Source organism: Lachnellula hyalina (genome assembly GCF_007821495.1).
Source record: "Lachnellula hyalina strain CBS 185.66 chromosome Unknown contig00247, whole genome shotgun sequence".
Lineage (NCBI taxonomy): Eukaryota > Fungi > Ascomycota > Leotiomycetes > Helotiales > Lachnaceae > Lachnellula > Lachnellula hyalina.
In genome coordinates, this window is record NW_022157361.1 from 17,338 (window position 1) to 29,664 (window position 12,327).

At 48.2% G+C, this 12,327-nt stretch overlaps 2 protein-coding genes across 2 annotated transcripts; one reads left to right on the top strand and one right to left on the bottom strand.

Annotated features, from left to right (window-relative positions):
- Positions 1–227: 227 nt before the first annotated feature.
- PAL1 lies at positions 228–1,918 on the top strand (the record flags this gene model as incomplete). Its single annotated transcript, XM_031153677.1, has 3 exons — positions 228–479; positions 577–1,039; positions 1,086–1,918. Coding segments are annotated over 3 exons (1,548 nt in total), but the record flags the coding sequence as incomplete, so codon positions are not given.
- Positions 1,919–9,255: 7,337 nt separating this feature from the next.
- Positions 9,256–12,094, bottom strand: LHYA1_G008760 (uncharacterized protein; the record flags this gene model as incomplete). The annotated part of the gene is made up of 3 exons (XM_031153678.1): positions 9,256–11,536; positions 11,585–11,646; positions 11,741–12,094. Coding segments are annotated over 3 exons (2,697 nt in total), but the record flags the coding sequence as incomplete, so codon positions are not given.
- Positions 12,095–12,327: the final 233 nt, after the last annotated feature.

Below are 12,327 nucleotides of genomic sequence, written 5' to 3' on the forward strand. Positions count from 1 at the left end.
GGGTGCGCGCTTCGACTCTGCAAGGCAACGATATCCCTTCCCCACCCACTTAACAACGTTTGGGCGTATCAAGTTGGCCATCGCTCCGTTTCAGACATCCCACACACCAAGCCAGATTCATTCCCCGAGCATTCCCAACCCCCAGGACATTCGTCGTCATTCATACTCGTACAATCACACTCATGCATGAATCCGTCCGCTAACGAGATCCTGTTTGCCATATAGATTCGCGTCCCTCCCCTCCCAACCTCACCCTCTCTTCCAACAATCCGTTTCGCAATCGAGCAGCATCGCCTGCTTCCAACGGTCACACATCCCCCTTTGAAGCCCCCCCTCGTCCTGTATCACGAAACCCTTTTCTCGACACCTCTCCAAATAACGATCCAAAACCATTTGGTGGTTCACCAGACAAGATGGCATTTTCACAAAACGAGACTGCGGGAAGGCCAGCATTGACGGGCAATGCTGCCGATTTATTTGTACGTAGATGTCGCATGTTTCTCGTCTTGATTCCATGCACAAGTACCCATTCTGGGAGTTGATTATCGCGTCACACAGTGCTAACTCGCCATGTAGGACAACCTCACACTCAACGATAGACCGTTCGGCAGTAATGAGATGCGGGCTCCGGCTCGATCAAACACAGACAGGCAGCCACCACCTTATTCATCAGTAGCTGAATCTGGACGATCCGAGAATGTCCCCCCTCGACATAGACCTTCTCGTTCTCAAGAGGAAGCACTACGAGCTCGTAAGCCAGGAGCCAAGCCACGTCCAGCTGGTGAATTGGATATTTTCGCCGACCCAACAGAAAGCTCATCATCGCGGAGGCGAGTACGACGTAACTCGGACTCTTCTGTAATGTCCAAAGCTTCGCGCAAGTTACTCGACCCGGAAGAGGAGAAGAAGAGATCAGAGAGAAGGCGACGAGAGCGTAGACACCGGGAGCGTGATGCTAAGGATGGGAAGACCAGAAAGCCAGATCGCAAGCTGGATATCATTGATAAACTTGATGTTACTAGTATTTATGGTACTGGATGTGAGTATTCTTGATCTATGTTTAAGACAGTACTAATATAAGATAGTATTCCATCACGATGGACCATTCGATGCTTGCAACCCACACCGAAATAAACAAGGTAGTCGCCGTCCACCACCAATGCAGGCATTCCCGAAGGATTCCTTGAACAATGTCCTAGGAGGTGGAGGACCATTGAATAAGCGTCCAGATCACGCAACATTTTTGGGCAACAATGACGGTGACGCTTTCAAAGATTATAGTGCCGGTGTACAAGGAAAGAATGGTTTCGAGCCTTATGACAACGGTGCCGTTCGACCTGGTGCTCACCGACAGGACTCCAACATTATGAACGCTACTTCTAAAGTTGAACCTATTCACGGTGAAGAGACGATGGGCTTGGGTACTTCTACATTCTTGGAAGGAGCCCCAGCATCAAGAACTGCCATGCAACGACGAGAGATTGAATCAACATCACCCACAGAAAGCGGTGGCTTAGGCCGAAAGAAGTCGGTTGCTCAGAGAATCAAGGGTATAACCAGTAGCAGGCGCGAATATGGTCCTTCTGGACGAATCACCAGTCCTGAAGGGGCTTACAATCAGCGATCTCCAGATTACACACCTGGGGGAACCAAGATTCATGAATCCAACCCTTTTTTCAACGAATTCAGCAGGGGTGATGATAAGCCAAAGGAGAGCATCACTATCGTCGAGCCAGATAGGGTTGGGCGTGCAAGAGCACCTAGCAGTCCTCGTCGTGGATTCGCTGGTATTGAGAGAAGAACTACGAATGATGGTATGACTGGTGAAGCTCCTAAGGTCGGAGGTGGATTCATGTCGAGAGTCAAGAGTTTGAAGGGTGGGCCTAGGAAGGCCAGGGCTGATAAAATGGAGTCTTGAAATGGCAAGGCACGCGATCGTTAATTATGATTTCATTATCGTGGCTTGCTTATTTATATGCGAAGAGCAAGCATCGTACTTTACGCTGTTGGATACGGAGCTGGAGCTTGACCAGATCCCAGAAGTTTCTTTTGTTTTCCAGACGAGAGATGAGTCTCATTGGGCGTTGGCATAGGGATTTGCTATAATAAGAGGTATTGGTGCCCTATTACTTGGGTACGTGAGAATGGAGCGAGCGAAACAAGAAAAGAGGTGATACCAGCGTGCATAAGATAGGATACATCATAAATTGACCGAACGAATGAATTGACGTGTCTTGTAGCCGAACCTGTGAACATTCTATGTCTTTTGCCTGCGTCTGGAGGCACTTACTTGGCGGTGTCTCTTAAATGACACGTCCCGACCATTCATCCGTCTATCTTCTACTGTTGTGTATGTAGACCTATGGCCAAAATGGGATGCATGGTTTGTTCACATCCGTAAGGAGAAATCCATGTAAATACATACAATTATTACTTACGATAACTTGGAAAGTACGAGTACATCTTCCCCATCCGTAGAGTCTTAAGAGTACAATTAACTAGTTAGTCCATGACTAGAGTTTTAAGAGTAGTTAACTAGCTAGCTGGGAAGGAAGTTGTAGAGGGCTGGCGGGAAGGGAGGAGGGTTGGAATGGACTGGAGGATGGGTGGGTGGCACGTGATTTGTGTTGTATATATTGGGTTGGGTTGGGTTGGGTTGGATGTAAGGTATAGAGTGGGATAGTAATAGGTGGTGATAGATAGATTTAAGGGGTCTAAGGAAGGATTTAGGGAATCGAGGAAATACCTAACGCTGGATTAGGTTATACTAGATAGGTTGGTTAATTGAGCTGTATTATTACCTAAGTAGGTAGGTAGGATAGGACCTCGCTTGCTAATTCCAAGTGATGCGACTCGCCTCGCCTCCTTATCCTCGTCCTCTATGTTTTTTATTTACACTTAGTATAGTGTACCAATCACTTCACTTCACCCCTCCACTACACCGCACTCCAATACCTGCTTTTGTTTCAAAATACCTAGGTACACAAGAAAGTTGACGTTCTGGAGGTGCTGTATAGTACGAGTGAGTATACGGATTGGAGGATATGAGATACCTACTGTAAGGGAAGGCGTCTAGGTTTGATTGCACGTTGTACTGCTGCTGCTAGTTTTGAGGGAGTGCGGGAGAGCGATAGGGAGAGGTTATAGGGTGTGAAAACTGGTAGAAGCTTCCCATGTGGCTTGAATTGATGTTTGGGGGGGTGAAGCACTGAAGCTTGATCAGAGCGAGGAAAAGGTTCGCCATGCCGGAGATAATACATGCTCACGCTCACACGCACGCCAATACCAATACGCAAAAGCCGGTCCCGGCACTTCCTATCTCGGCGGATGTTTTGCTGGAGAGGGAGGGGGTGTGGGGGGGAAGATTTACTAGGGATGGGAATGGCGAGAGGGTTAGTACGGGGTGTGGGGTCTTGGATGGGGTGTTTAGTGTTAGGACTAGAGAAGGAGGAGGAGGTGGGGTAGAGAGGGGTGTTGTGGTTGGGGGTTAGTGGGGGGGATGAGGGGGTTCTGGTATGTTGTATATCTTTCCTTCCTATCTCTTCGAGTTCTCCAGTTCTCAAATTCTCGGCCATCGAAAGATCTTCTCTTTTAACTCAACCCCTCTCTTCTTTATTTCCTTTTTTTCTTTTTTGTCTAAGAGAACAATTCTGAGATGAGATGTGATGAGAAGATGAGGAGTTGGAAAATGCCTGTCTGTGGAGTATGCAACATCGCTAATAAATGGATATATGAGTAGATATCTTTACATCTGCTGACTTCAATTCTCCATCCTCATTTGCACGTGGAGAGGAAATCTCAAATTGAGCATGAGGGAATGAAATCAAAGAAGAACACAAAAACCAAAGTGAAAGCAACAATAATAACAAGCACCGCCTCTTCCTTCCCACTTCCTCTCCTCTCCAAGATCCTGAAATCCCGCCTCCTGGCCTCGGATGCAGAAACCGCGGTCAGGGAAAACGATACCGGGAATTATGTTTCTAGGACCGGGTCAGGGGGGAATGGTGGCGATATGAATGTGGAGAAGGAGGTGGAGGAGCGTGTAAAGATGGCAATGGAAATGATATCCCTAACGCGCGTCTTTGACATCGAAGGCCTGGATGAAATCCTCACAGATCTTGAATCACATACACCTGCATCTCCAGCACCTCCTCAATCTCCACCGCACGAAATAATCGACAGTCAAGCATCGGATATCTCTCTAAGCCCAGGCCCCATTACACGTTCCACGATCCCGGATCCAGATATGGAAAAAGATGACAAGCACAAAGACGAAGACGAGGGAATCGAAATCCTGATAATCAATTCCCTAACCCCTCTCTTAACATCCCACCTCTCACACCATGAGAAATCAGAAGGTACTTTCCCTCCCCCTTTTTCCCTTCTGCTTCTCCACTCCTTCTCCAAAATCAAAGCTTACCATCCACTAACGAACAACAGCACACGCAACCCTCACGACCCTCTCACGGAAACTGCATACCCTAACGAAAACGCAAAACCTACTCACAGTACTGCATAACACACTAGTTTCTCCGCCTCCACATCAACATCTAGCTCCCCATCCACAAACCCATTCTCCAGTCCCAACAACAACAACAACAACAACAACAACAACAACTACATCTCCAACTCCACCAACCCCTCCTCACCACAAACCCCCAAACCCCCATCTTCACCATCTTCTCCTCCTCCTCAACCCACCATGCACGTCCAGCTCTAGGTCAAGTATTCGCGCAGTTCGTCGATCTCCATGTTTTTATATCCTCCCTACCGAAATCGAGGCGGGATGCCGAAATCGTATACACCACTTCCTCTTCTACCTCTCCCCTAGCCTTCAATTCCACTTCCGTTTTCACATCTGGATCTGGATCTGTTTCTGGTTTTGGATTCGGTAATGAGGAAAAGGAAAAGGAAAAGGAAAAAGTAAATACGTGCTATGTTCTTGAGATCCTCAAAGATGAGAGCCCGTCTTCCGGTACGGGGTATGGCGCGCGTGAAGAGCGATGGATTCCGCTCGAGGTTGCAGGGGATGGGTGTGGGTTTCTACCTGCGATGGCTCTACCCGCTTTCTCTGGCCCTCCTGCCACAGCAAACGCAGGGACGGGGATGGACGTTGGGGGTGTGGCTAAGGTTTGGGGGTTTGGTGGACGGAGGGTTTGATTTGGGCTGTGCGGTTTATTGTGCGTGTAAGGAGGATGGGGGAACGGGGAAAGATGTATAAGAAATGCTTGCTTAGCTAGCTTGGCTTGCTATCGCACCCTCCACCCGCTGGAGAAATAAGAAAGAGCGGAGCTTAGATGGATGGCGCTCGAAGACCTTTGCATGTAAATATTATGCTTCCAAGTACATATAATACAGTACTAATGAAATATCAAGAGCAATGAATACTTACGAATAAATAATAAGATAGGGCGAAGTTTTTATAATCTGATGTGATAGCAATTGATCTGGGTATTCATCTATCTATCTCTGTGTAGCAAATGGGGTATCAAATCATCCTTTCTTTCTACCTTTTGATGCCCCCTTTCCATCCCATAACCCCTCCCAAGCAAAAGAGCAAAATTGTATATATAGCCAAGTTGATACCCATTTCACTCCCCCCCAAGTCCAGTCCACCCTAGTCCGCTCCAATCCACCTTAAAACCCCATCCATTCCTACTCAAACACAAAACACAAAGCAATAACACAACACAACACAAGCCCGCTCAATCTCAAAAAACACCAATCCTAATCTCCCCTCCCAGCACCTCATCACCCTCATCCTGCACAACCCACACCCGATGTTTAGTTGCCAGACAGAGAACGTGATAGAAAGCCTGCGCTGCGACCATGGCGGTGTTCTTCTGCTCATCGAATAGCTCTTGGAAGGTGACGGTTCTGTTATCACTTCCATCTCCCCCCTCTCTTGAAATCCAGGCTCGTCCTCACCGAGTTCATCAGGAGTCTTTTCTTCAATAGTATTCCTTACATACTGGAAGAAATTATTACTCTCCCGATCCAACGCCTGGCGAACCCACTGCGACGTCCCCGCCGTCTGCGTATCGACATTCGCCGCCGGTCCGAAGAGCTCAAACTCATCGCCATCCCCACCGCCTAGACTCTCGAACCCAGGGGCGTGGGAAGAGCTGGGAGCAGGAGCACGACCAATACCCGCACTTTGGGCTTGGCTAAACTCGTCATCGCGTCCATACATAATCTCATCATCCAAGAACTGGTCCGGAAGTGCAGAGCCCCGTCCAATAAGCGGAGATGCGGACATGAGTCTCTTGCTCGCGAGGGATGCTGCGCCTTTATTCGAGCCGCGTAGAGATGCGGAGACATTCCAGGGGAGGAGGGCGGATGAGGGGAGGTCCGGGAGAGCAGATTGTGCATCTCGACCGATTTCGATGCCGGAACTGCTGGCATCGTGATGGAAATCATTTCCGCCAAAGTCAAACATCTGATCATCGTTTTCGAATCCATGGCCACGACCGACTTCTTCCTCACCAAGACGGGCGCGCTTAGATGGTTCTTGATCCTGTTCTTGTTCGTGTTCTTCCTGACGGCCACGTTTGGAGCGTTTGACAGGTGAGACAATTGGCTTGCCAGTGATGAGGGAAAGGAGGTTTTCGCCTGCGAACATGCTCAATGGGGAAGCAAGCTTCATGGACCCAAGACCATCGCCGATGCCTAAAAGACCGTTGCCGTAAACGTAGTGGAATGCGTTGTTCCTTGCACGTAAGGCGGCCTTGTGATTAATCTTCACTTGACTTGCAGCAGCCATGTTTGCAACATAGTGATCTTTAAACGCAATCAGGTCGCTGTTGCGGAGTTCAACGAGCTGATCGGCAGCTAGCTTCTTCTTGCCCTTGGTCTTTCTCTTCTTGCGGAGAGGAGCGTCGGCGGAGATGGAGGAAAGGAGGTCGGACGATGGGATCGGAGAGTGGACGCGGTCGGCCAGGGTACCGTGGAGGGATTTATCGTTTCCCTGAAGAGCTCCACTCATGTACATACCGGCTGGGAAGGCCTCAGCATCTGGCAGAGCCATGTCATCATCACTGTAGTTGAACATGTCAAAGTCTCCCTCTCCATCGAGGATAGGCAGAATATGACCGGCTGCTTCTTCATGTTGTCTTCTGACTCGACCACTTGCTGCAGAGTCGCTGCCGAGACGAGCTGCGCGTACTGATTCGGGAATGTCGAGGAGGTTGCCGTCCCCGTCAATGTCGAATATATCGTCTTGATACATCATCTCTTCACCAAATACGCCGCCATCCTCACCGATATAGGGTTTCTGACCAGAGCCACCGAAAGGGTCATCGAATGGTAATTGGTACGCAATGGAGTTTCCACTTGATGATCCAAGGTTGAGAGGTGGAAGGGAACCTGAAGAAATGGAACCACTATGGAGGTTAGCATTGCTTGAATGCCGAAAATAAGCCCCCACAAACAACGCACGCATGTAACCAACATAAAATAAAAGCTCTCAACATACCTGCGTCCCCCAAGACTCATCAAACTCTGACTCCTCCCCCCCCTCTCCGGTTCCGCACTCATCATCTCGCCCTCAAACTCCAGCGGTGGCAACGCCATATCCGGCAAAAAAGCAGGATCATCCGCCAACATCAACTGTTCCGGCTTCGCCTTCCCCGCATTCCGATCCAGCTGCGCGCCTCTGCTCTTGAGCATGGCACGCATAGCCGTCTGGGCCGCGACTGCATCGTTGAGGACGTAGGTGCATTGTTGGGAGTAGATGCGTGTTACGCCGTACCTGTGTATGTTAGTGATAATGGATAGATATAGGAATTTAAAGGAAATAAGACGTAGAAGAATACAAGAATAACCCAAAACAAAGGAAAATGATTAAGAGGGGGAGGGGGGGGGAAAGGACATACATAAGATTAGACTGCAACCGCAATGCCATAGGCGCTTCAGGCTCAATAATAGTCTCGCATGCCTTCTGCACATCAACGTCCGTGATGGCTTTACGTGTTACTTTCTTAGCAGAAGATTTCGCGCCGAGTGTTGCGACGAGCCTGTTTTATATCCATCAGTTCCTCTGAACCTCGAATGCAAATCAAGCAATCCATCAATCAATGGCCACAGAATGGGATACAAAGGGAAAAGAAGAACTAACCAAACAGTAGCAACGCCATACTTGCGACTCGTCAAAACTACATTCCCAGCTCATCAGCATTTCCCTTCTTTCCCTTTCCCCCCCCCAACACCAACCCAACTCATCTCAGACACGATAGGACAGACGTACTTTCATGGCTGTAAAACATCGCGTCTCTTTCTCCCCTTTTCTCTCTTTTCCTCAATCCCTCTCTTTTCCCCACGTTCAAACCAACACAAAAATACAATCCTTGATTCGATTCGTTCCTCGGTGCGTGTATGTGTATTCATAAAAATCCCAAGAACCTCAACACAACACCAACGCGTCCCTTGAAGGAAGGAAGAGGAGATTCGCTTAGATCACATACATCACGTGTATTCTGTCGCGCCTGCCCATCCATCCATCCATCCATCCCATATCTTCTGCGACGCGTTTCGCGTTTGGGGTGTGGTAGGATAATGATGATGATGATGATGTTGTTGTTTTTGGTGAATGAGAAGATCTATCTATTCATCTATAGGTACCTAGTACGAAATAGAATGGAAAAAATAGCTCGATTACAGGAGGATCAACCTACCTACCTACCTAGCTTCAAGATTCAATACCCCCTCAAGGCTTCTACCAAATCTCCAAGTTCAATTTCAAGCAACAAAGTTAATGTCTCTCGGGACCTCTTTTCAAAACATAACTCTTAAAGCCTTGAACTCTTACAGTAGCCCAGCTATGAGCACTCCTACCAGAAAAACACATACCCACTCACTCATACTTGCACAACAAACAATTTCAAGCTTACAAACATTTGAACGAATCACAAACAAACACAAGGAATGATTTCAAATGTTAATTCTATTGTGATGAGTCAATCTACATGCTCCAGCTCTATTCTCGCTCGCAGTCGCTTGCTTGCTCGCTCGCTCGTGTTAAACCAAGCCTCTATATTGGGCGGTTGTGCTTCCCTTCCCTAAACGCCATCCGATGCATGCATGTCCCCTTTGCTACAATAGCACGAGAATGATTATGTCGTCCTCCACGCGATGAAGAATGCCATTCTAAAAGAAAAATGCCGCAGCTTATGCTGGCGCTTTATTACGCTGAACCCCTGACCCCTTCTATATATTCCCAGCTTTCATCGTAACTTCGTAATTGAAACAATCCGCTCATCACATCCGCTCATGAACGTGTTGCGTGAGCGAACCCTTTGCCGGTGTCGACGATCTTAAACTTGAATGTGATGCGGAAGGTCGGACGAGAGGTGTCTTTGAGACTGAATTGTTCGCAGTGTTGTGACCACTACCAACTCTTGATTGAGTTGTTGATGGCGAGTCTGGTGCTCTAGACGATTCGTTCTCTTGCCAGTTCTGGAATTCTCGAGAACTCCAACTTGCTCTGTGAACGCGAGCGCCAAAAGGCACGTTACCATATCCCGCGTTGGTACTTCTCATGCTATGTGCCATACTGTTGGCTCTACTTTGTCTGTTGGGGAATGAATGCTGAGATGTGTTTGGATGAGGCAAGTTTGCCAGATCCGGAACAGTGTCCTCATCTTCAATTTTTGGAGCTCGTCGAACAGCATTGACGCTGAAGTATGGCTCCTTTGGTTCTTCTGGAATAGGTGGAGGTGGAGGTGGCAAATCCGTTGCCTTGTCTGCGACATGGCCAAAGTACTTCATTCTAATGTTCTCCATTCCATGTGGCCTGAACTCTTCGCGATTGCGAGTGAGTGACATGTAGCTGGAGAATGCACCAAGAACGATTAGAATCAAGAGGCCAATGGTAAGCAGACCCTGAACGATGATGATGATAATCCCAATGACCGTTGTTGGAATTCGGGCAACATTGAATTGAGGGAGGAATGCTATCGTAAGTCCGGCAGTGGCGACTTTGCTGATACCAAGCATCCATACTGCGAGCGCTGTATTCCTGGCACCTTCGAATGGGTTAATCTTGACGATTGCAATGAAAGCAATAACCTCCCACACAAAGTTCCCAAATACTTGAGCCTGTGGATTGCCACGAGCTCCACCAACAAAGCAAGCCCTCACGAATTGATAGACAACCCAGAATGCAAAAAACCACCATCTGGTGCGTCGATACCGAGCGGAGAGCCATCCGAAGCGTTTTGTGTAGGCAACATTGTCGTGGACGCTGTTTTGCCCTTCAGTATCATCTCCAACGAAATCCAATTTGAAGAAAGATACAGATGCCGCACTTTTAGTTCTCTCTGATTCTTCGAGTTTGCTTTCGCGAACTGGTGTGAGCCATGGAATAAACTTCATAATCTTTCTCTGCTTCAAGTGGATCCGCTCTGGCGAGGATTGGTATTGCCCAAACTTCACTCTGTAGAAGCAGGCATAGAAAGCAATACCCAGGCCTCCGACGAAGAAGATCAAAAAGACAATGGCAGCAATGGCAATCGGACCAGATTTGCCTCCATAGGAGAATTGAAACATGGACAACGTCATCATCATGAAGAACGAGATGAATAAAGTGCGGAGAACAACGAGGCCGGTAATTCCAAGCCAGTGGCTTCTAAATAGGGCGAGGCGATCATGCTTGATCCATTTAATGGTAGCCAATCCTTCCAAAACCCACTTGAATGCTACTGTAAGTGCAACAAGGATGAGGATTAAAATCAGAAGCCATACGAAGCCGACGGTGAAAGCATCCGCAGCTGGAACACCGACATCAGAGAGTTCACCAGCAAAATTAGACCAGTTTCCGGGAATTGGCAGTCCAGGAGAAACAGGAAGTCCGGCCCATTTAAACAATCTTGGATCCGAAGTAGCGTTGGAAGCCGCTGCCCTCTTGTAAAGGCGGCTTGCAAGCTCTTCGGCTCTCTTGGAAAATGGATTAACGAGCTCCAAAGAGCGTCCGTAGATCTGCTGTTGAAGACCACCATTATTGTTGAGAACGGTAGATCCGGCTCCACCAACTTGACTTGCATTACCAGAAACACCAGTAAAGCTGTCAATTGAGTCGATCATAGATTTGCTGTGGATCATACCCGCAGACCAGGCAAAATTACTCAACCACGCAGCATTGACACTTGGCCAGTTGACAGACAATGCACCGGAGAAGAATATTGACTGGAAGACTTCAAAAATGACCAGGACGGAGAGTGAATGGGCGTAATGTGTCCGAATATTAGGAACGCTGATTCCGTAGATGGCTGTGGCGAACGAAGCAAGCAGAGCAACGACGGTGAAAACCCCAAGTACCGAGCCAATCGCTGCTGGGTGTGAAAAGCTGGCACCGTTCCTCATAACTGACGAAAAGCATGCAATCTGGGTCTGCGTGGCATTGGAAAAGATTCGGAGAATGGCGGAACCTTCGAAATCAGGGATAACCAGAGCAATGGCTGGGATAGCTGATACATCGGATGTTGATACTGGGATAATGGCCTGACCGATGATAGGAACACTGCTGTTCATTGGACATAGACTGGTCACGTTAGAAGTGCTTTAAATGGTAGGAAGTAGGACGACTCACGTATCAAAGTTTGCATTACAAGGGTTGAAGAGGAGGTCGAATCTATCTTCGCCATCTACATTCTGTCAGCAATGAAGCGTATTCATTCATCCGATATTTGCTTACAAGCGTTGACGGATATGTGCACTATGGTTGAGGTTAGCCGGATGCTCTCACCATGGCTGCCAGGGTCCACTTACACATGAGAGACTCATTTCTCAAATTACTGGATCCAGCCAGGTTGAACAAAACTGTCATGTTATCTTTGTAATAAGCTGCATCGAACGATGTGATATTGATCAAGCTCTGCCCTCCCATACAATCTCCAAAGTCTCCTGTGTATAATGCGGGATATCGGTCCACGGCCAGTGCTACCACAGTCCCACTGCTGTCCGTAGCCTGTACTGTGTCTGACGCATCATCGGCTCGCACCGACGTTATTAAGGTATTGAGGAGAACAAACGCCGTGGCCCATGCCGATGCTGAAAGAAAAGGAAACCGAGCCATGCTCCGAGGGTGAGGTATTAATATCTATTCGAGTATTGAGATGTGCAAGGAACTGATCGAGTGAGGGGAAACCCCCGGTGATGATAAGGGTGGTGAGAAGCTGTGTTAGAGTACGAAGGAGGTTGAAAGATTATTGAAAGTTGCTGGTGGTGACGTGCGTGACTGGCCTAGCCTCCAAGTCCGGTCCAAAGTCGATCAAACGTCTTCGATACTTCGATACGAGGACACTCGGAGCCCAAACTATTAAAAGTCGACGG